This window comes from Ascaphus truei, chromosome 2, assembly GCF_040206685.1.
Source record: "Ascaphus truei isolate aAscTru1 chromosome 2, aAscTru1.hap1, whole genome shotgun sequence".
Taxonomy (NCBI): domain Eukaryota; kingdom Metazoa; phylum Chordata; class Amphibia; order Anura; family Ascaphidae; genus Ascaphus; species Ascaphus truei.
This window is the reverse complement of record NC_134484.1, coordinates 17,517,485-17,540,850: the sequence shown is the minus strand read 5'-3', so window position 1 is coordinate 17,540,850 and position 23,366 is coordinate 17,517,485. Positions and strand designations below refer to the sequence as shown.

Sequence of the window (23,366 nt, the reverse complement as noted above, 5' to 3'; positions counted from 1 at the left end):
TACCGGGAGAAAACAGCATTCCAATTATGTTCGACTTTATCCTTAGATGCACAGGAGAACAGATACACACAGGACAGAGGCAGTCACAGACACACAGCACAGGGGAACAGATACACACAGGACAGAGGCAGTCACAGACACACAGCACAGGGGAACAGATACACACAGGACAGAGGCAGTCACAGACACACAGCACAGGGGAACAGATACACACAGGACCGAGGCAGTCACAGACACACAGCACAGGGGAACAGATACACACAGTATGTCTCCACTAATAATAATGTCCCCCCCACATAACCTGTATGGAAAACCTTGTCTAGATTTACAGTACCTTAAGCTCTCTCCAAGCATTTCAGTACAAGCTGGTTATGGTTAGAGTTGGCGTTAAAGCTTTGGAAATAAATATGAACATCTTTTTCTATGATCTATTTTTGCACTTTTACAGAAAAGCTTGTATAAAGTTTGCCAAAAGCAGGGAAATAAATATTTGAATCACCTCCCTGCTTGTTACATCCACACAAGATCCTGCTTACATAGGGCTGACTGCATGTACAGACCAAGTCCACTGACGCTCACAAATAGATGCAACATTAAAATGATGCATTAAAATTAACACTAACCAAAAAGCTGGGCAAGGCAGCTTAAGTTTGTAGCAAGGATACAAGATCTAAGGCCACGATTATATTGGCCGCGTGCGTGAGCGACCGAGCGTGTGATGACGCGCGTGAAATAAACTAGACTGGAAGCGATCGGGAGGCGTGGCCGGGATGACACGTGAGCGGTTTGCCCTCATTGGCTGAACTCCTTATGTGACTGTCGCGCTGCAAAAACAATTTCATTTGACTTCTCTGTTATCTGTCGCTCCGTAGCGCTTGATCGTGCGCACTGTGTGTGCCTTCATTGGTCTACATTAATTTGTTCCGGCGGTGCGAGTCGCCACTATAATCGTGGCCTTACACATTGTGTGGGCTGATTTAGTTTAGGATAATGAGATATCTTGAATAACCAGGGAAAGAAACAGACGCTTTAGAAGATAACTTTGGAGGCGCTGAAATATGACACACAAGTGTAACACTTACTTGTTTTAGATTTTTGTGTCCAGTAGAAAGCAATGATTTAGACTTGTCTGCTACTTTCTGTGAGAGAAAGAAAGAAAAGACAAACATGTCATTTATATTCCCATTGATTTTTCATTGCATGAGAGAACTGGAAAATATATCTCCAGGGAATGTGATTTCCAAGAACGGTAACTTATTGACATCCAGGCAAGCAATTCTGTCTTAAAATGCTCAAAAAGAAAAAAAAATCAAATATTTATTTTTCAATGCTTTCCACTCATATAAATATATGGTGCTACAGGGCATTCACAGTACTGGTAAACACAAGTGTAAATTAAAGGATGGAAAACAACACACTTTCAATGCAAATGGATGTTTTAAGCATTTAGGAGGAAACTGCCATTTGTTTTCTTAACCCATTCGGTGCTAATGTATTGAAGGGTTCAGGGATTGCTTGCCATCACCCAAACAATGTAAAACATTAAAATCATATAGACATAGTTATTCAGGAACACATTGTCACAGTAAATATCTGTCTAGGAACTGGGCCAGAGTTAGAAGGCAGACACGTGTTTCTATAATGAAAAGGTCTTTTGTGACCAAACGAATCACACACAGTCAGGTTACTAGGAAGGGCCTCCGTGGGGCCTCTGCAATCAAAGACTAGAAGTGTACAGACTTTGCAAAGCAACCTCTGTAGTCCTATTTGCTCCTATTTCACAGCCCATATCAACAATACATTGCTACTGCAAAATAAATTATTACATTTAGGCTCCAGCTGAAGGATGCTACAGTCACAGATTATTTTTTCAAATAAATGTATCTTAAAGTATGAAGCCTACAAATAAGGAATATATATATTTTTTTTAATTATGCATGTTAACCTTTTTAAGGTTACTATGCTCACCCATGGAACAAATATTGACTGGCAAATTAAATTCTGCAAAGGCACTTTGATCTGCACAATCATTTCTACATCTTAACAGCTGTTTAATGAGTTAACATGGGTTTATTAAATTTGCCAATTCTGGCCTAAATGCCCGATGTCATATCATAAAAAAGCTTTGGTAAAGATGCATGCAACAGAAATGTCAGCTATGCTCCCTTTTAATAAATATTACAAGAGAGCCACAGAGGCCCGGATGCATCAAACTCGGTTATTAAAGTGGAGTTAATATCGCAACCAGGGAAGAAGAAATGAGTATTGGTATTCTTCAACAATGCAGTAATAATTTAGCGGGTGCGGTATTCGGCCAAAATGGCGACCATTTCTTTCCTCGGCTTCTGTAATATCTATTGTTACAGAAGCCTCTGATAGAAATAACATTAACCCGTTTGATGCCTGCGGTAACCAAGGTATACCACATGGCACCAAAGGGGTTAATACATAAAAATTAAACACAACCTGCCCCCATTGTCCACCTTAGTGCACTATTTTTAATGGTTTTGTTTGTGTTTTTATTGGCCACCCGGCTGGGATTGTTTGGCAGCGTTTGTTCTTTGGTCGGACATCAGCCCTTTATTGGATCAATCTGCGGGTACCCCTGCGGAGGAGGAGGAGGACGGCCTTCATCCCGGCAGGGGTAAGTAACATATTTAGGATGTTCATTGATTGCCAATGTGGCTATCTAGGCCCCTATTAAGGGCAATGGTAGCCACAATGGTAATCAATGGATTTAATGGCTTGCAGTACTTTATATGATCTTATTTATTGTAATGTATTTTTTATTTAATGTATTTTGTTAATGCTTTTCATTCTACAATTGGTATGGTATATGATATATACTCCGTAAACGACATTGCTTCATCTTTTATAAGGTAACTAGCGAAGCGTTGTGGAGGCCTGCGGCAGAATGTCCAATACGTCTCTAGTGATTCCGCTCCATTGATCTCGATTTAGGGCGGCTTTTTGGGCTTCGGCTACTGTGAAGTCATGCGGTTTCAGATCTTGCGCCACCTGGTTCGACCACGTTTTCTTTGGAGCATTTCGGTCCACTGTCCAGCCTATGTGGTGTTGAGTCGTGTGGTGTTGAGTCACTGGTATGGTGGTCAGGTGATGTCCAAACAGCAGATGTGGCGAAACTACCTAAGTCTTTGTCGCTTAATGTACTGGTCGATTGTCAATTGGTTTTGACAGGCTAACCGTACATCTTCATTTTTCCATTGGTCTCGTAGCGTAATATATAGTATGTTACGTAGACATTCCTGGGGCAACTGTCTGCATTACCCACCTCCCATACCCCCCAACAAGAATACCCGCCCACAGTACTGGGCAACAGTCCTATTAAGATGTCTACGCAATAGGACTATTGCCCATTACTGTGGGGCTGTATTCTTGCTGGGGGGTATGGGAGGTGGTTAATGCAGGCAGTGGCCCCAGGAATAGTCCTTCCCCCTGACATTAGACATCTCCATTCTAATTCCTGACCCATTTATATTTTCCTATTTGCCCTAATATGTCACTTTTTGCAGCACACTAATTTACATCTGCATGTCCATTCTCACCAGGATGTGAGCCTTGTATATTTAGGACATGCCATATTAGTATATTCTGCCTGAAGAAGGGATCTTCGCATCCCTGAAAGCTCACACACAATCTTTAGCCATTAAAAGTATCACTTCTACATGACTTTAGTTCTGTCTCCCCTGCGGGCTAAAACTGGACCATCCTCCATCTTTGTTCATTTACAATTAGAATGCATGTAGACAGAGTTAAATGGGCATTGGCTTCTGCCCGTTTTTTGGGGGGACGGGGTGTTGTTCTAATGCAGCAGTTCCATAGATTTATGGCAATGCCATTATCTAAGCTGTTGAATGATCCGTTCTCCTGTGATCTATCGGTTCACAATATGGCTGCCTATTTCAAAAGGGGTAGAAGTGCTGTGGTTTTAAAAATGGTTGTTATAGCAATCAAGGACGTTTAAGTCATTAAAAAGGGCATAAAAAATGAAACAATATTTGTAAAAAAAAAAAAAAAAAAAAATGCAGTAAGTATTATCCAACACTACACAACTCATTTGGAAAAAAAACACTGGATTTTGAATGGAATAATTCCTTAACCATTGTTTGTGTACAAAGATCTGTAGTGCGCCAATTTTGCGGCATATTAAAATAGTTTGGGAAAGTTCCTACCTTCTGTACAGCTCCATAGCGCTGAATAGCATCGGATAACTGGCTCTTTATTCTATCTAGCTGAAGCCGATCCTGCTGAATGGCAAAAAGAAAACAAATATCAGAAAATGCATATGAGTGTCAACATTTGCAAACCATGGCGCGCTTAACAAATGTAACGGAAACTTCGAGGAATTATACTCATTAATTTTTCATTTCAATCCTAAACTGCTGCTGTTTCCATTAAGAATATAAAATTAAAGCTGTCATCCACCAGGAAAGTTTTGTTTTAGAAAAATACAACCAATTAGGAGAATCTGTTTTTATTATTGTTTCAATTTCTTCTAAGTAATCATGCAATTTGCATTTACTAATTAGGAACAAAGATGCATTACAGTATTGCTTAAGATGGGAGATGTCAGCCATTGTTACCAATATAAACAAGGTAAGTCACAAGCAGATTGCAGGTACAGTAAGATAATGTACAGATGTAGCAGCCGAGGGGGGTGCACAACACGCCACGGGAGAAGTCGCCATTCTAAATGGATGACCTGTGTGGAAAGGGGCGTGGTTAACGTGCGATTGTGCTCGCTGGCATGTGCCAGCAGGTGAAATAGCGGACAAACTGTTACACATGTCCCAGACAGAAGGTAGTACAAAGATCACTACATGGGAGAGATTTGCATATAATGCAAATGTACAGGAAAAGCAAAACAAATGTCCTTATTCAAAAAACTCTGAAGCGGCCAATCACACAGCAATCGTCCCCAAATAGTTTTTCAGTAAAGGTCAAAAACATCAAGTATTTTCAACCCATGCCAGGTATAATGAGACTGCCGAGGACATTTCACCGTAACCAAATAATTGCAGATGCTTCGCCGCGGCACACCATGCCACCTGGTCCTGTCGCCGCCGGACCGTTCACCGCTAAGGTTAACCCTTACCCTAAAACCCTCTACCCTAAGAACTTATCCGAAAGCCCTTACCCAAAGCCCTTATCCTAACCACTAGCCCCCTTCAAACTAACCCCACACCTTAGCCGCTAAAACTTACCTCCTCCTAGAAGCGTCTTGCGGCAGAGGTTCCAGCGGCAGAGATTCCAGCGGCAGATCGCTCTGCGGCCAAACGCCGGCAGTCATTTGGTTGCAGTGAAATGTCCCATTCCGTAACGAGACAGTATGCAGGAGACCGTAAACTCTATTGATATTGTAGCTCGATCCTACGAAAACTGCTATTCAAGTTAATTGCAGTTATTGAGTGATTGAGCTCGTATTCACCTGGTCAGAGCTTAGTGAATCCCAGCCAATCAGAGGTATATTTTGTAACCTAGTGATTCTCAACTCCGGTCCTCAAGGGCCGCTACCAGGTCAGGTGTTAAGGATATCCCTGCTTAAAAACAGATGGCTCAGTCATTTTAACCTGTTCTAAATCAGGGACAGCCTTAAAACCTGACCTGTTGGTGGCCCTTGAGGATTGGAGTTGGGAACCACTGCTCTAACCAACCTATTTGAGTTGACAAACAACTTCTCCACTTTACTGGTATGAAACAAATAATCTATTCGTCAAAGTCCTGGCTGCAAAATGAAGGCAAACAAAACAGTACCAAAAACTGCACCCAATTTTAAAGTACACATTATTCCCAACAAGCTCTAAGAAACCCCAACCATTACCACATAATATATATGCTAGTGGGCGTGGCTAAATGTATACAACAAAAAACAAAAATGCCCAAAGCTACTTCCATTGTGACAAAAGTACACAGTGCCATACCTATATATCTCTTGTAAAAAGGGTCATTTAGTTTAACCCTTTGGCCAAAGCGTCTTAAGCCTGCTGCCACTTACAAGGCATGACCGAAAGCAGATCCTAACACTCACCTGGGTTAAAATTCTTATTTACCTGTATAATTACAGGAAGAATGATCACATTGGATCTGTCATAACCTGGCAAAAATTTTGTTTTTTGTTGTATACATTTAGCCACGCCCAGTAGCACTCCTTTTGACACTTATATGCACATATATATTATGTGGTAATGGTTGGGGTTTCTCAGAGCTTGTTGGAAATCTGTGTATTTTGTCAACTGTGTGCAGCTGGTCTCAGTTGCTTATGGGAGGGTAGAGCCCCCCCCCCCCCCCAAGGTTTAAGCTTGCCCCACCCCACTTTCCAAGTTGGCAGGTCAGTTTCATTTTGACAGTTTATGACAGATGCAATGTGATCATTCTTCCTGTAATTATACAGGTAAATAAGAATTTTAACCCAGGTGAGTGTTAGGACCTGCTTTCGGTCATGCCTTGTAAGTGACAGCAGGCTTAAGACACTTTGGCCATAGGGTTAAACTAAATTACTCTTTTTACGAGAGATATATAGGTATTGCACTGTGTATTTTTGTCACAATGGAAGTAGCTTTGGGCATTTTTTGTTTTTTGTTGCCCGATTTTAAAGGAAAATATGCCATTACATTCGATGGGATTCTATTTCTTTGATAAACCGAGCTGTTTTTTGCCCCATTTTAGCCCCCAAGAAGCAATAACATATCGTATAATGCACTGCTCTAATGAGACATGCGAGACTGTCACACGATGTGCCCGAGATGTGTCGCTGATGTGCCCGGTGTTATCTGTATGTCTGTGCTCGCTGACGGTAGATGTGTCAGGAATGTGCCAGTGAAAATGCCTGATCTTTCCATCTTTATTGTTTTACATCGGCCCACAGAAAACAAAAATATGGTCTTTGCGATACAATGCTTATTTTAGGATTTCTAATATGAACTGAAAAGGCGACACAAAACATACACAACATTGAGGTTCAATTTTCTTTGTTTCACAACATATTTTATGTGTGAGGGCCTTTTCATATAAATAATGTGTGTGCTCTGTGAAAACAGGCTCAGGGAGGGAGTCATTGCACAAATGCCTTTGTCTACATGTCATATAAATAGAACCATTTGCATTCTCCTTCCCAATTGTGTAGCTGTGTGTTATATCATCAGTTGCAAAATCACTTTAACGCACATAACCCAAAGCACGGAGCATGGAAACCCCTCCCCCGCTACCTGGTTGCCAAGTTATTAACTTTTGAAACAGCAAAGCAGCCAGGGTTAGTCCCAGTACAGCAGCTATTGTTTCAATATGCTGGTAAAATTAAAGTGAAGTGAACTATTGGGTCCATGGAGGTCGGAGTGACATGTTTTGGCTCTGGGGATTGCCCTGGATAGCATAAAAAGGTAATACAAATCAATTAGCAGAATAAAAAGTTCTGTCTCTGTGACCTGGAGTCACCAGTGGTGATTTTTCAATCCTCCTTAGCCTAAAATAAGAGATCTCTATAAAAGGCACAATATGGGTTGGCTAAATTCATAGAAGTACATTTTAAGTACAAAGGATTGCTACTTAAAGCCCTAGCCCAAGGGGTCGACAATCTGCGGCTCCCAAGCCGCATGCGGCTCTTTCCGCACCTACATGCGGCTCTCCTCTGTTCGCATGTTGCTGCTCCCCAGCTGCTGCCTTTCTTCCTCACTGTCCTGCTGTTGGCTGTTGAGGGGCCTGGCCGGCGCTGGTCGAGCCTCTTGTTGCCGCCGGGTATTTCCCCAGCTGTGGGCCTACCTCCTACACTGTCCCAAGCCGGGCCTCTCTGTTACATCAGTGTGCCGGAAGCTGCAGTGCACTCTTGGGAGGAGTCATGACAGTAGCTGGGGAGATGCCCGGCTACAACAAGAGGCCCGACTGGCACAGGGGGAAAAATATAACCCAAGATCGCCAGGGAACTACAACCCATTCTGCAGGAAGATACAAGACTGCAACAGGTCTTCCCTGAAACACCCTGATCATACAGACAACCTCATAATCTCAAGAAAATTATGGTGCGGAGTAAAGTATTCAACAGTACAACTGAACGCGGGACAAGACCATGCCAGGACGCAAGATGCAAAACCTAAGCAATGCTCCACACAGCGGGCACAATACAAATGCCACACAGGAATCAGGAGTACAAAATCAGAGGAAGGTTCAACTGTTCCTCCAGCAATGTCGTGTACTTCATCATGTGCATGAAAGGCCAAGGGGACTGCTACTACATAGGTGAGATGGGGCAGGGGCTAAACAAGAGAATGAATCTGCATTGCCACAGCATCACACGTGGAACAAGACATAGTCCTGTCGGCGAACATTTCTCTGACTCTGGCCACAAGATGAACGATCTGAAGCTGGCCATACTCAAAGGTAATCTTAGTACCCCCGAAAGAGAGATGGTTGCATGAATACACATGTATGCAACTGTCCGGAACACTTAGCGATGGCCTAAACCAATACCGAAGTTTTATGAGTCACTACTCACATGAGAGAACTCTCTTCCCATGAGTGCTAAAGGCCATGTCCATACATACTGCGCTATATATATATATATAATCAAAAAATAAATAGATGATACCGTTCTGTGGCTAACGAAATGCTTTTATTTGTGCGAGCTTTCGAGATACACTGATCTCTTCTTCCGGCGATGTTACAATGAATGAAGCAAGGATTACTTAAAAACAGTGTCTCTTGGAATGTTATCTGTGCTGGTCCTAATGGCTGGAGGTGTCAAAGGGTAACTGAAAGCAAGTGAAGAAAGAGTGTGTATGTGTATCAGTGTGAATAAAAATGAGTGGAGAGCCCACAGTATATACAGTGCTTTACACAAGGTGTGTGGAGTGGGACTGGATATAAATGGTGTGGGTGGGTGTGGAAATGTGAGAGTTAGTAGCACAACTAAAAGTGTGTGTGGATACTTAGTGGTCCCTATTGGTGTATAGGGATGGAAAAACAAGGAGTATTAGTATGTGTGAGAGACAGCTGTGTGTGCATACATATAGCACAGTATGTACAGACATGGCCTTTAGCGCTCATGGGACGAGAGTTCACTACTGTCAGTAATGACTCATAAAATTTCGATCTCTGTTTAGGCCACTGCTAAGTGCAACTGTTAGGTTCCGTTGGCCTGAGGAAAGGGTTGTTACCCTGAAACGTTGCCCCTCTTACCCTCCCCCATTATCTTATTCTATGTTTATTTGTTTGCAGTTTTTCCTTTAGTTTTTTTCCCCCACTCCCCTTCCCTGTGTCTCTCCCCCCTACTCTCGTGCTTTTTAAGATCCATATATTCTGCATTTATAGTCGTGTAGCATTTCCAAATTTGTGTGATACCTATTATTCTATCATTACCGCTATTACATTTTTGGCTTATTCCGTGACCTTTTCGTTTTCTCTATTAATCAGTGTGTGCTGGAACCCTTGTTTTGGTTTACAGTATATGTATGTGTTTGTGGGGTGTAATATTCATGCTTGTGTTGTGCCTCTTGGAATATTTTGGAGAAAGACATTGTTTATAAAATGGCCCTTCTTCCTTGTGAGGGTGCAGGCCCTGTGCTAGCCAAACACATTGCAGAACAATGTACTGTACAGTCATCGAATTATAATGTTTTAATACAAATGACGGCTTGCAGCACTTACCCGAGATGATCCCCTCACAACCTCAGACAGCTGCCTAATAGATTTAGTACTGGAAGTTATGGTGTTATTGGTCTCCTGCTGCGTAAAATGGCTGCAAAACAACAAAAAGACATATTTCCACGTAAAATACTTTGTATAACATTGTGCAAACATCTTTCAACAATTTATGGATAACCCCCCTCCAAAATATTAATGAGGTTTTACTGTCATCCTCCAATGCAGAGTGTTTCTGGGATCCCCAGATCCAGTTGGTGAAATTCATAATGCTCAAAAATAGTTTTATGTTAATTTAACCTTGAAACCCTCAGTTCATAGTTGTTTTTGTACGGTCCTGCAGAGAAGGAACGAATGTTCAGTCATCTAAAGCAGCGGTGCGCAAAGTGGGGGGCATAGGTGTCTGGGGGGTGCGAGGGTGTCGGGAGGGGTGCACGGGTGTTACAAAGGCCCCACGCTTCCCAGAAGGCATTTAAAATAAATGACGGGGACTTTTTTTTTTTTAATCTTACCTGAAACGAGAGGACCCCAGAGTTCATCAGTGGTCCCCGACATCCGGGGAACTCTCAGAAAAGGAGTGGCGAGCCCAGGGGTGGACTGGGGGGGGGGGGGGGGGCGAAATATGGCCGCCGGAATCAGGCTTCTGTCTGGCAGCCAATATAAAAGATGCAACATCAGGAGAGGACATCACGGCTTTTTGCATTTGCGATTCCGGGAGCCATGTTTGTAGCCATTTTAATGTAAAATTCTATAAATATTGACAGGGGACCACTGATGATATCAGGAGGAACAGAACCCCTCTTATTGAAGTTTATTTTTTTTTTACAGTTCCCAGGCGGGCTGGGTGCTTTAACGCTGAGCTCCCACGTGACGTAGTAGCTATATTGTGGTCTTTTTGCTCATTTCCTTGGCGAAATCCCGCTGTGTGCTCCTGTGGATCTGCAATCTGACGAGGAGACCCCTCTTGTGTGGTTGGCGTCATCAGTGACATAACACTCACATGATCGCAATGTGTCGGGAAGGGGGGGGGGGCGCTATGGCACCGGGGTAGTCTAGCATCCTGCCTAGCACTCAAAGGGTTATTACATTTTTAAAGTGAAACTTCTTTAGCGGCACCTACCACATCAGCAAAATTCCCTAGCAGTGAATGAAGTTGATGGAGATGGAAGTGACGTCACTGCTGGCAGACAAGGCCGTCAGTGTTGCCAGCTTCCACCAGGAGGAGTAACAGGAGAGGAGCAGGCAACGCTGGACGGGCACACCCACCACCCTTCCACCCCCCTCTGGGAGGCTATTAGAAAATATATTTCACGCCCTGCCAAAACAAAGCAATCACCAGGGACCGCCCAGATCTCAATCTGTAGAAATGCGTGTTGCTCCTATTCAGCGGGTTCCCCACCTGTTACCAGTAATCACACACATTTTAAAACTTAAAAAGCTTTAAGGTCTAGATTTACAGTGAAGTAACCAATCACATGGTGGATTGTGAATTGTCCAATCGGTGAGGCTGGACTGTGAACCAAGAGCCTTTCAGAAGGTCCCCCTCACCTCAAATGTGCCAGGACTTGACCAATTAAAGGCAGAAGAGGTGTGACTGTCCCAGACAAAGTGCTGGCAGCCTCTTGACCGCAGAGGGACTGACAGGAAATGAATTGTCACCAGGTGACAGGGAAAAACGGTCAAGTAGCAACCTGTCAACAAACCTGCTAGGGGGTTACAAGCGGTACTTTATAACCCCCCCCCCCCCTCCCTAGTGATGCGCCAAACACCACCTCCCCCCCCTTCGGCTGGGACCTACGCCGGGGAGAGGAGAGAGGTGGGTTGGCGGCTGAATCATCATGCGTGAAGAGGAAGGCAGCGCTGGACAGACACACAGACACACCCCTGCCACCCGATTAAAGAAAGTATATTATACTTTCAAGTCTTTCATTCTATGACAAAATATAGAAGTGCAAATAGCTAAAACACGCGTTCTAAGTCAAACTTCTTTGTGTTTTGGCACTGAAATTGTGTTTTGATTTTTAATTAAAAACATCACCATTACAAATACAATCTCTATGACAAAACAGTGACAAAAGACAAAGAAGTTTCACTTAAAGTGTGTGTGTGTCGAGCACGTGCATTTTATTTTCACGTTGGGGCGGCCAACTCCAGTGCTCAAGGGCCACCAACAGGTCAGGTTTTAAGGATATCCCTGCTTCAGCACAGGTGGCTCAATCAGTGGCCCTTGAAGACTGGAGTTGGCAACTCCTGTAATACTGCATTTCATGAATCCTACAGTACTAAAGGAGAGTCTATATTTATGTTTTTCATTAAATACAAGTATTTACAGGGGAACTACATTACGTTTTACAGATATAAGCATTTTGGAGCAGCAAAAAGGCAAGAAAAATAAAATAAATGTAGCTAGACCCAGAACAAAAGTGTACTCGAAAAAACCCACAGTCAAAGCTTATCTCTTCCTACACAAACTCCAAATGACAGGACACTTGACACTACACTTAAATCATATCACGGGCTATAGAAAAGGATATTTGTCAGATGCTAAAGGGAACATAGAACAAGGATTTACAATGCTTTTGCCATCTCAACAAAAAGCACACACACAGAACTAAGAATCATCTCAAAGTTGCAGTGCAGCTCCAGGAACACTACTAAAAAGTTATCGCCCAAGGTCACGGGGCTGTTCTTGTAAACAATTGCATTTTAACTGATGTTCAACGCGTCAGGGTGATTCGAGTTTGTGCTCTTCCTTCTCATGCGAGAGGAGTGACATCCGACTGGAATTGCATGTTCTATCTGTGCAGCTACTACAGGTACAAAGACAAATACTTTACCCTGAAATTCAGCCATAAATTACGGTCCTATTGCCATATTTAAAGAATGGCACAAACATATCAATTCAAGTTCTGCCTGATTAACACCCTGAAACAATTACCTGTCTTCTCTTCTTTCCAGTTCCCTAGGTATACATATTATATACACAGTAACATAATAATTCAATTTCAAATGTGTGGCTCATTACTTCACATTTGTATTAAATACATATGTATTTATATCTTGACAAAGGTCCCAAATGAGGACTAAAACGTTAATCTGTTCTAATAAATAAATATATATTTTCTCCAAGACCAGATCTTTCCGATGTATGTGATTTCCCACTATGCGCCCAGGTGAGAACATCTGGAATGTGAGATACAGTACATGGCATACAGGGTAGTGCTTTGTGTGCTGGAGAGCGGCCTGGAGACCAACTGTATGGTGCGAACACGGGCGCGAGCGACAGGAAGTGACACGTCTAGAAACCAGGAGGGACGTAACTGAGCATACTGCAGCCGCGAGGCACAGAGACGCTCCGCTTAGGGCTCTTTCTAATAGATGGGCTGAGCAGACTTCATTGCATATGATGAACTGTTTTTCTTCTGTTATCATGTAAAGGCAATACTTATTTGTGGAAATGAAAACCTCCATATTAAAAAGAAATGGTCTTTTGCGCCACACACGCACACACACAAAATCTTTATCAATCTATATAGATAATGATCAGCGCCAAAGAAAAATGAAGAAAAAAGCCATTGCTGTGCAAGTGGAAAATGTGTGCAGAAATAGAAGATATTACTCTATAATGGGCACAATAAAAACCATGCCTGATTAGCACTGTGTAATAGAAATAGGGATAGTGAATGTGTAACACAGTGTGGTGATATAATGGGAAACTCCGCAATGGATCCCTATGTGCAAAGTGAACAATAATGCTTCAAATGTCCAATTGATTTAAAATATAAAATATTTGTAAAAATCCCCAAATCTCAGAAAAGTGGAAGTTTGAACATATCTTCCCTGCACGCTTCTCCAGCTGGGTCTCGCCACACATGGAGTAAGCACACTATACAGCTGTAACTTTTTGGTTCAGGCCCTCTCTCTTTGCGGGTCCCGTACGGCATCCTCTCCCGTGCCACAGGGTCCCAGCAACCAGACTTGGCCCATTGGATTAACACAGCGGGGGTCCCTGCACTTGAATGGGCCCGTAACTCGGGAAGCAGGGTGTCCCCGGACCTGAAATTAACGCGATTCAGCTCCGGAGACCCCCTGCTACAATAATATGTTATTAAAATAAAATAAAAGCACCTCATCACGTTCCGACGACGACATACACGCCGGTTCCCATGCTTATTGTGCGGATGACCTGGAGTTCCTTGATCTCCCTGTTGCTACAGGACGGGATTCAGCCACGGAGCTTCCTGCAGCATTACTACTCAATATTATAAATTGGGAATTGTGTGCTTTGAAAGTTGCCAGTCTATGCATTAACACCTGGTGTGCCTTGTCCTTTCTTGGTGTTTGCCTTTGGAGGTCCGTGAGGTTCTCAGTTTGCGAGCGAGGGGAGCGCATGCACTGACAAGGCTGCACAGGAGGATTGAATTGACGCATTTAACTCGGTGAATGAGTTCAGTGCAAGAATAACACACACACACACACACACACACAAATACCTGTGTGTGTAACTCAAGGCACATATATGCAACACAGTCTTAAACACCTAAGGCACAGGGAAAGGCAGTTAAATATGGTAATAGAAAGTACCCCGATATGATGTCCAAACGCTGTTTATTTTGTGATTCACTGAAGTAAATGTTGATGGGAACCTTATTAAAATGAAATAGGACAAGGAATTTCACATTGTTCAGCAACTTCCCTTAATTTAATAAACATGAGTCAAAAGACATTTCATTATTGTAATTCTTAGTACACCCTGTGTGACTTTCGCTTCTAGGTTGGAGAAGTTAATTATACACAAGTACAGCATTGAGACTATGAATGCTCTCAATGGTAGACTCCTAAGCAGTTGTTAAATAGATCAGTGTGGTTGTCCAACAATGAATTATAGTGATATTACTTAATCAAGATGTAAAGGAATCTCAGCCCAATTATTTAGATGAATTTCAGTGCCTCCAGTCTATTGAAGCAAATTTTAAACATCTATGTGCTGATGTGCATTGCAAAGCACCTGGTGATGGTATCCAACATCTGCAGCAATTCAAGAAGAAATATTATACATATATATATATATAGACCACCAGAAACAGAGTTCCTGAGTCCCATTGGGAATTAAAGGCTTTTAATTGCTGAATTAATTGTAAGTGTATATCTTACCACTTAAACCCTGTATTGTACGGATATACTGCCCTATGATATTTTTCTCTCTTTTTTCTTTCCCGGCTTATTTGCGCCATGTTATTCTCTCTCATTCTCTCTCATTCTCTCTCTCTCTCATTCTCTCTCTCTCTCTCCATATATATATATATTTACTACTGTACAAGTGCATAGGTGTGTGTGTGCGTGCGGTCAACATCCAAGCAATGTAAGGATCCTTTAAGATGAACAAGCTTGCAGGACGATTTACATACATATTTAGGAAATAAATAAATATGTTAAAAAAAAATATTACAGGTAGAGTTTCAATTCCAAAGTACATTCCTTCCTAACACCATATCGAGCTAATGGCATGTTCTATAATATTAAAATTACTGTAGGTGATCGAAAACATTTTAAAACAAAAATCGGAAACAAAGTTTTGATAGTTTTTTAACGTAACAGAATGCTTGAAGTGCTTTTACAATCTTGGGTTGTAAATACAGTGAAGTTAGAGATATAAACTTTTCTCACTTATATTGTGTTATTTAGCAAATGATGGCAGAATAACTAGTTTAAAAATTGCTCCTTCAGCTCATCTCACATACAATTATCTCACCACCAGAGATGAATCATGCAAGGTGGGTTCATGGCAGGTAATGTTCTGATTCACTCATTCTCATGTTATAGATGCATTTTGTCTCTGAAGTCAATTATTGTAATATTATATGAGAGAGGGACAGAGGGACAGAGGGACAGAGGGACAGAGGGACAGAGGGACAGAGGGACAGAGGGACAGAGGGATTTTAACTTCCCAGGGAGGCAAATATTCAGCAAACGATATCTCCAGAATTTGACTACAGAATTTAAAAGAGACAGTGGGATTCCTGAAAATAGCAGCAAAGACACGGATACGACTTGCACTTTTTTGGTCTCCTTTTCATTTTTTAACATCATGTTTAAAAAAAAGTCGCCAACTCCAGCCCTTAAAAGCCACCAACCGGTCAGGTTTTCAGGATATCCCTGCTTCAGTACAGGTGGCTCAGTCAATGACACAGAAGTGGCCAACTACAGTCCCCAGGGCCACCAATATGTCAGGTTTTCAGAATATCCCTGCTTCAGCACAGGAGGCTGAATCAGTGTCTCAGTTATTGACTCAGCCACTTGAGCTGAAGTAGGAATATCCCTAAGTCTTCGGCCATGTTATCTGCTTGCTGGAGGAGGCGTGCTGAAGCGCGCTCCCGCTCAGCACTGAGCCCCTACAGCCGCAATTAGAGCGGCTTTAGTAGGGGCTCGTCTACACTTCCGCAAGCGCGCGGAAGCGTAGGTCTTACCAGAATTTAAAATTTCCCCGCTTGCCGGCGCGCAGGGCAGGTCACGTGAGCGGTTCGCCCAATGAGGGCGAACCAGCTCCGTGACGTCACTGGCCCGCCCCCGGCCGCCCCCTGACGGCGTGCAGGGAAAGCACCCGCAAGGTCAGGGAAAGCGCCCGCTTTCCCTGAGCCTCAGTGCGCCTCAGCACGCCAGCGGGAAGCTTGGCCGAGGCCTAATACGGACCTTTGAGGACTGGAGTTTGCCACTCCTGCTTTCTGCACTTGTTCTCAAACCAGGGTGTTCTCAATACATTTTTTTTTAAAACCACCGCCTGAACACATTCTTCGTCCCAGGAATTGCACATACTATTATCAAATTCGCTATAGGGTCCACTTACCCGAGTCATCTCTCTCCCTTTCTAGTCTCCCTGATAAAGTTCTTAAAATATGTTCACATCAACTTTCACAACCACATCTACTTGCCCACCCACTGTAAATGACCTTTCATAGAAACGTACTGTATTAAGCACTGTTTTGTAAATCGCCATACATTTCAGGAGTGCACTACTACCAAACTATTTCAAAATCACAACCTGCACCTGACATTGAAAGCCGGATAGTACTCCCCTGGCTTGGCAGGTGACAGAATACACTTTTACAGCATGCTGTAGCCTGGCATGGGGTGTTTGTCCTCTAATGACACTATGAGCATGCTGCTGATACTATAAGGCAGCAGTTGTACCCAACATCTTTGAAAGTAGGAATTCAGTGCAAGCACTTACTGTAGCTGGAAAAACCATCTTTGCCCATTACAACCAATTTTCTGCCATTGCATTATAAGCCTCTTTAGCAGAGCAGTAGTTAATGTCTTGTAACTTCTCAAGCTGATGCATAGATATATAAATATCACGTGTGAGCACATTCACAAGTCTCAGACAGGTCTGCAACCCTGTCTTTCCCCATTATATCTTGGCATACGATGCTTCCAATGTAGCCAGGGATTCAGGGAAATGACATGCAAATGAGCATAGTGTCACCTTTAGCTTCAAATCCATGTTTAACATACAGTAGGAACCTATAAGCTTATGCCTGCCGCATTACACAGCTTTTCAGCACAGCCTGGGGTAAAGAAGTGCATAACCAGTAACCCTACTCACATACAGCTATTTCAACCTTTTGGGTCTCTTCAGTCTGAGGCTGGTTATATACTGGCTGTGCAATTTGAAATAGGTTTCAACCACATATTAAATAAGTTATGGTGGAAACAAAAAAGTGACAAAAACCATTCACCGTACAGCAAAATAAATATATCACTTGTGAGCACATTCACATGTCTCAGACATGTCTGCCACCCTGCTTTTCCCCATTATCTCCCAGTATACAAAGCTTCCACTACAGCTAGGGATTCTGGGAAGGCCTCAACTCCCAACAGCACAACTGTACCTGAAAAAATGCATGCTTTAATATTCCTGCTTTTTATGGGGTGCATGAGAGTCCGAATCCAAAATAAGTGTGACGCATACAAAAGCCTGTAATGCGCATGGCTATAGAGCGCGCATGCGCACAATGGCGCATCCAATTTTTCGTGAAACAAAATCTTTTAATAGCGTGGTCACGCTCCTGCAACTTTCCCCGGCAGCAAGTAAAGTTAGTCTGGCTACATCTGTACATGGAGGGACATTTGGGATGAGATGTTGAGAGGTCCATAGAGTGGATAGTAACCTTTAAGACATGTACTGTAGGAACCTACACAGAGGCAACACAACATAACTGTTTTTGGAGGAGAGGCACATATCTCCAGGATCAACCAGGTACATTGAATGTATTTTGTATAGAGCAGTACTTCTCAAACTTTAGTCCTCCTGGACTTAAGAAGTTGTCCCTAAAGCCTTTCAGAACGTCAGGCTGCTGTCCCACGCAGTCATTTTCATCACTAATAAAGGCTGATTTTTTATATATATATATATATATATATATATAATATACATACAATATGTATATATATATGTAAACATAAACAGAACTAAGTTTAAGTATGGTGGTCCACCAAATGATTAACTTTTAATTGGTCCATGATATGGAAAAAATGAAAGACTCGTGTGTGGACAAATGTAAAAATTGCATTTACTTTAAAATATATATAATAAGCAGTACTTTTCAAAGTATTGCTTATTATTTTTGAAAGGAATGCTACCACACGCACTATAGAAGACACTGAGCTCCCATCCCAAACATCAAATCTAATTCGCAATGCCAAGGAAAAGAGAAATAAGGGTTGTTACCCCAGAGAATTGTTTTGGTGCAGGAATCAGAAGCTGTCTTTGGCTAGGTCCCCGCGGCGGGCCCGTCTCACACCAATCCCTAGCCTCCTCATTAGCAGGCCCCGGTGTCTTCTCGCTTCAGCAAGCAGGGGATACAGCTGGTTTGTGTTCCCATGTAGCGATGCCGTCACATGGTGCGCCGGGAGCCAATCAGAAGCTAAATACGCACAGACCAATCGGATACCAGCTACTGTTAACCAATGGGAGTACAGCATTTTCAAAACAAGGTGAGGGGGAAAAGTGTGTTTGTAGTTACTGCAGTTCTTTGAGCTTTAACCCTGCAGCTTGTTGGTTGCTTGCTGCTTGCTTTATTTTCTTTCATTTATGATTTATATTTTATTTAGTATTTATTTATTCATGGTGGATAGTTGTAGCATAGAACAGCTTATTTCCGAGGTTTATAAAGGTGATCCTCTTTGGAACCAGCAGATCAAGGCGTACCATGACCGTTACCTGCACGATAAATTGTGGAAAGATATTGACGAAATAATGTCCTTCCAAAGTAAGTAAAAACAAATCTTTTATATAAATACAGCTCAACCCCCTTATAACGCTGTGGTTGGGATCCAAAGAATCACATCGCGCTATAAGTGGATCGCGTTAAGAAATAATGTACAATTGTATGCATTGTACAATAAAGTATTTAAGATACCAATAATCGTGTTATAAAGTATTCATAAATACAAAAACTGGGAGCCACGCTTGCATCGCGTTATAAGCGGATTCGCGTTGTAACGGATCGTGTTATAACGGGGTTGAGCTGTACTACTAATGTAATTTATGAACATTTAAGTGCATTAAAGAAATGTTTAGAATTTTAAATACACGCATTAAGTTAATCATTTAATCATTTGAATCTTTACTATAAATAGTCTTAATATAATTTTGTGATGGCCGTAAAGCAGAATTTGTTGTTCTATACACTTAAAATTGTGTGGAATAATTGCATTCACTTATAGCACGATGCTTGAACTATAGGGCCCAATTGTGTACAACAATTTTAAGTAGTTATACAATTTGATCTAATATTGTGATTTTTCTTTTTAGCCGACATCTTGCCAAACAAATAGAAAAATGTACGTGATTCCTTTCGTAGGGAGATGAAGAAAATCAAACATCCACGCTCTGGGGAAGCAGCTACTAGTGCATATGGCCGCACATCTTCGTGGCCGTACTTTACCATGATGGCGTTCTTGAAAGAGCAAATGACGCCTGTACGGACTGTCTCTAATCTAGAAAACTCTGAAATCCCTGAAAACACAGAGAAGTCTGCGGATGCATTATTGGATGTAAGTTTGGAGGACACTTCGTTCAGCGAGAACCCGCCATCATCACAACCCCCAAACTAAGATAAAAAACAATTAATTTATCTAGAAGGAACAAAAATGTTCATGATATCAAAATGCATTCAAAGAAATGCACCTACTGAAGATGATGATTATGATGATGATTACTTTTTTTTTTTTTTTTATAAGGTCTACTGCAAGTAATTAAGACTTTAGATCCTATAAGGAAATTGGCTTTGTGGCATAAAATACACTTGGTGGTGCTGAATGACGTTCAATAAAAATAATTATATTTGTAATTATAAAGAAATGTAATTACTGTAGTGCACGCAACGTGACAATTTTACTATGTATGTATGTATTGTATTGTATGTCTTTATTTATATAGCGCCATTAATGTACATAGCGCTTCACAGTAGTAATACATGTGGTAATCAAATAAATAACAGATAATATAAATAACAGATCATGGGAATAAGTGCTTTAGACATAAACGTAACATTAAGGAAGAGCAGTCCCTGCCCCGAGGAGGTTACAGTCTAATTGGTAGGTAGGGAGAACGTACAGAGACAGAAGGAGGGAGTTCTGGTAAATGCGCCTGCAGGGGGCCAAGCTTTATGTATCATGTGTTCAGAATATTCACAGTGCTGTTCATATGCCTCTTTAAGCAAGTGTGTCTTAAGGTGGGTCTTAAAGGTGGATAGAGAGGGTGCTAGTCGGGTACTGAGGGGAAGATCATTCCAGAGGTGTGGGGCAGTCAGTGAAAAAGGTTTAAGGCGGGAGAGGGCTTTAGATACAAAGGGGGTAGAAAGAAGACATCCTTGAGAAGACCGCAAGAGTCGGGATGGTGCATAGCGAGAAATTAGGGCTGAGATGTAAGGAGGGGCAGAAGAGTGTAAAGCTTTAAGATTATGTATGTATGTATGTATGTGTAACGGGTTTCCCCCCCCCCAATCTCACATTGGCCCGGGTACTCTAGCAACCAACCCCCATTACGTGTTCGTGTTTGGTGGTGCACCTGTAGGCAACAGGACTCCTGAGTCTCCCGCTTCATGGTATTAGGGGATGTCATCAGGACAGGTAGCTGAGGTAGTGGGTGCGAGTTCAACTTACATCATGTGCAGCGCCTCCACCTCATCAGGATCTGTGCTTCCGCAGGGACATGGTCCTGGTGAGGAACTCCTTCTCGGTGGTGACTGCCACTGCTGAGTAATCTCACACTCACACAGTGGGGGTTTCGTTAACAAGGTCATCTTTATTGTAGATTGGGATGTAGCAGACTGCCCCATGCAGCTGCCGGCTCTAGCCGCACATCTCTCCGTGCTGTCCCTTTGCCAGGTACGCCCTTCCAAATTGAAGTGGGATTCCCTCTTCTCCTAGGGAGATCCTCTCTGTGCCAGGTCCCTGGACACAGAGTGGCTTAGATAGGCCGATTGGTCAACCTGGACCGCTAGTTACTGCACTAGGGTCACAAAGTGTTCCTACAATCCCTTATGCAGGAAAATACAACTTCCCAACAACTTCCCACAGCTGCTGGAACCACACTAACTAACTGTGTTGTGCCTTATATACTTCAGGAGGCAGGCGCATCCCTGATGTCACTATCCAGGGACTCAGAGCATACAGCCACTCCCCTCCATACATAGGGCACCTCACCATGGTGTGAGGGAAAACCACCATAACTACTCCTGGCATACCTGTACTTACCAGGACTTACTGCCAACAGAGAGGAAAGTAGTATACCATTATTATGCATGGCTATATACTACCCCTGGTGAATCCCCACCGTCCCGGCTGGGGCCTAAATTTGGTGTACCTTGCTCCAGGAAACACTGTAAAAGAACACACAAATTAAGCGTCAAACATTATCACCTTTACATAATAATGCAAGAACCTTTCGCTCACTGACCAGCAGGGAGCGTTAAAGAAAAGGGCAGACCACTCTTTGATGGGACCTAATAATAGTGTCGAGGGTCTGGTTTTTTCACCTCCCGCCCCGCTGCATCGGTGACTGTCACGCTATACTCTCGGGGCAGGCCTCGCTCATTACAATACACCACTTTGTGCATATAAATGCTGCGCCCGATTTTCCAAACCCTCATTAGTTGGGAAACCCTCTGCTCAGCCTGAACGCCCTTAATGGCCCCTCCTTATTGACAATGTAATATTCTATGTCATTACGAAGCCACCTCTCTCTATTGTCCTCTATCTCCCTCATCAGAGGTTCGGGGACATATGGGTACTCAAGCCCATGAGACCGTTTATATTTGGCTGTAATGGCCCGTTCAGCTCGGCAGGCCCGGGTTAATTTAGTTTGCCCAGCCTTTCCCGGTAACACCCATGACAGGGGCTCATCTGACTCCACCGGACCATCTAACCCTTCAGATCCCTTTGGGGTAATAAGATCCCCTTGAATTCGGTCCCACCTTACTCGCAGCTCTTTGAGGTATGCCTCATCGTTGAAATCCCCGGGGGCCCACCAATGGTCAACTACCCCATCCCTTTCAAAAATGAAACGTGTGCGGTCTATCCAGGCGACATACCCCTCATATAGTGGTGCCCACCATCTAGTTTCCCGTACCTCCTCCAAGTTGGATTCTAGTGGCTCTTCCTCTTCAGGCCCGCCCGATGATACCCCTGAAGTACCCTCAGATTGCGTAACCTTTCCCCGACGCTGTGACCAGTGTCCACCCGTGATACCCAACACACTAGCACAATCACTGGGCACCGACCCTCGTCGGGAAATCCTCCCTCCACCCTCCGATCCATCATCCGAAGTTCCCCAGTCCAGGCTTCCAGTCCGTTCCTCGGTAGGACCCCGGGAATCCCCTGACATCCCCAGGCTAGAGGTAGACCCGAATGAACAGGTGACAGGGACAGGGGATTTAACTAGGGCCTTGAGGTTAACTTTGGGGATGGACGGGGTTGGGGGACGGCGCCGGACGGTAGGTATCGGCAGGGTTACAGCCTGCTCCTCAGCAGTACCTGACTCGCTTCCGCCACAAAGTCCGTTCTTTCCTCCGGCAGCTGAGCTTCTCGGTCTCCGGCTCGAGCGCCCACTCTGTCTGTCAGTAGGGGATCGACTTCCACTGCTCGACCGCAGAGGCGCGATCACCTCCCACTCGATGCCGCCCTGGTCGTCCGGAATCTCCTCCGTACACGCACGTGCTTTGACGCCATCTTGGGTTGGGTCCCCAATCGAGACCTCTTCCTCCACGAGGACATCCGGCAACGCCCGTCTGCTACGAAGTCCAGCCTGACCCTGGATCCGCTCTTCTTTCACCTCCACCCCCTGGATCTGCGGCGAGCACTGAGCTAGCCTACTGCTCCGCAGCGTCGGGGTGGATCGACCTCCTTCCGACCCGCTAGTCACCACGGCGGTGGGACTCCGGCGATCGGGGGGTCGCGGTACAGGGGACACTCGACTCCGTGTCTCCACACCACGAGGAATAGCATCTCGCCACGGAATACCACTGGTATGGTACTCCGTCAACAAGTCCTGTACATCTGCCAGCCTGGCACACTCCTCGTCCGAGGACTCTAATTTACAGTTCGGGCGGGGTATTCCAGTAGGGGACCGTCGATGGGCTCCTTTTCGGTCACCTCTCCGATGGCTAGTTTTCTCTGACTTGAGAACCCGGCTTGATTCCTGCTCCGCGGGG

At 43.6% G+C, this 23,366-nt stretch overlaps 1 protein-coding gene across 8 annotated transcripts in view; it reads right to left on the bottom strand.

Moving 5' to 3' along the window:
- Nucleotides 1-23,366, bottom strand: part of TSNARE1 (t-SNARE domain containing 1) — a 593,698-nt gene that overhangs the window by 276,466 nt on the left and 293,866 nt on the right. For 7 of the 8 annotated variants that reach the window (XM_075581607.1, XM_075581590.1, XM_075581622.1 and 4 more), the window contains 3 exons: nt 9,658-9,748; nt 4,194-4,268; nt 1,083-1,139 (listed from right to left, as the gene is read on the bottom strand). In XM_075581607.1, coding sequence (XP_075437722.1) covers nt 1,083-1,139; nt 4,194-4,268; nt 9,658-9,748 — 223 coding nt within the window. The remainder of the gene's footprint in view (nt 1-1,082; nt 1,140-4,193; nt 4,269-9,657; nt 9,749-23,366) is intronic. The other variant, XM_075581614.1, reaches the window with a different exon arrangement.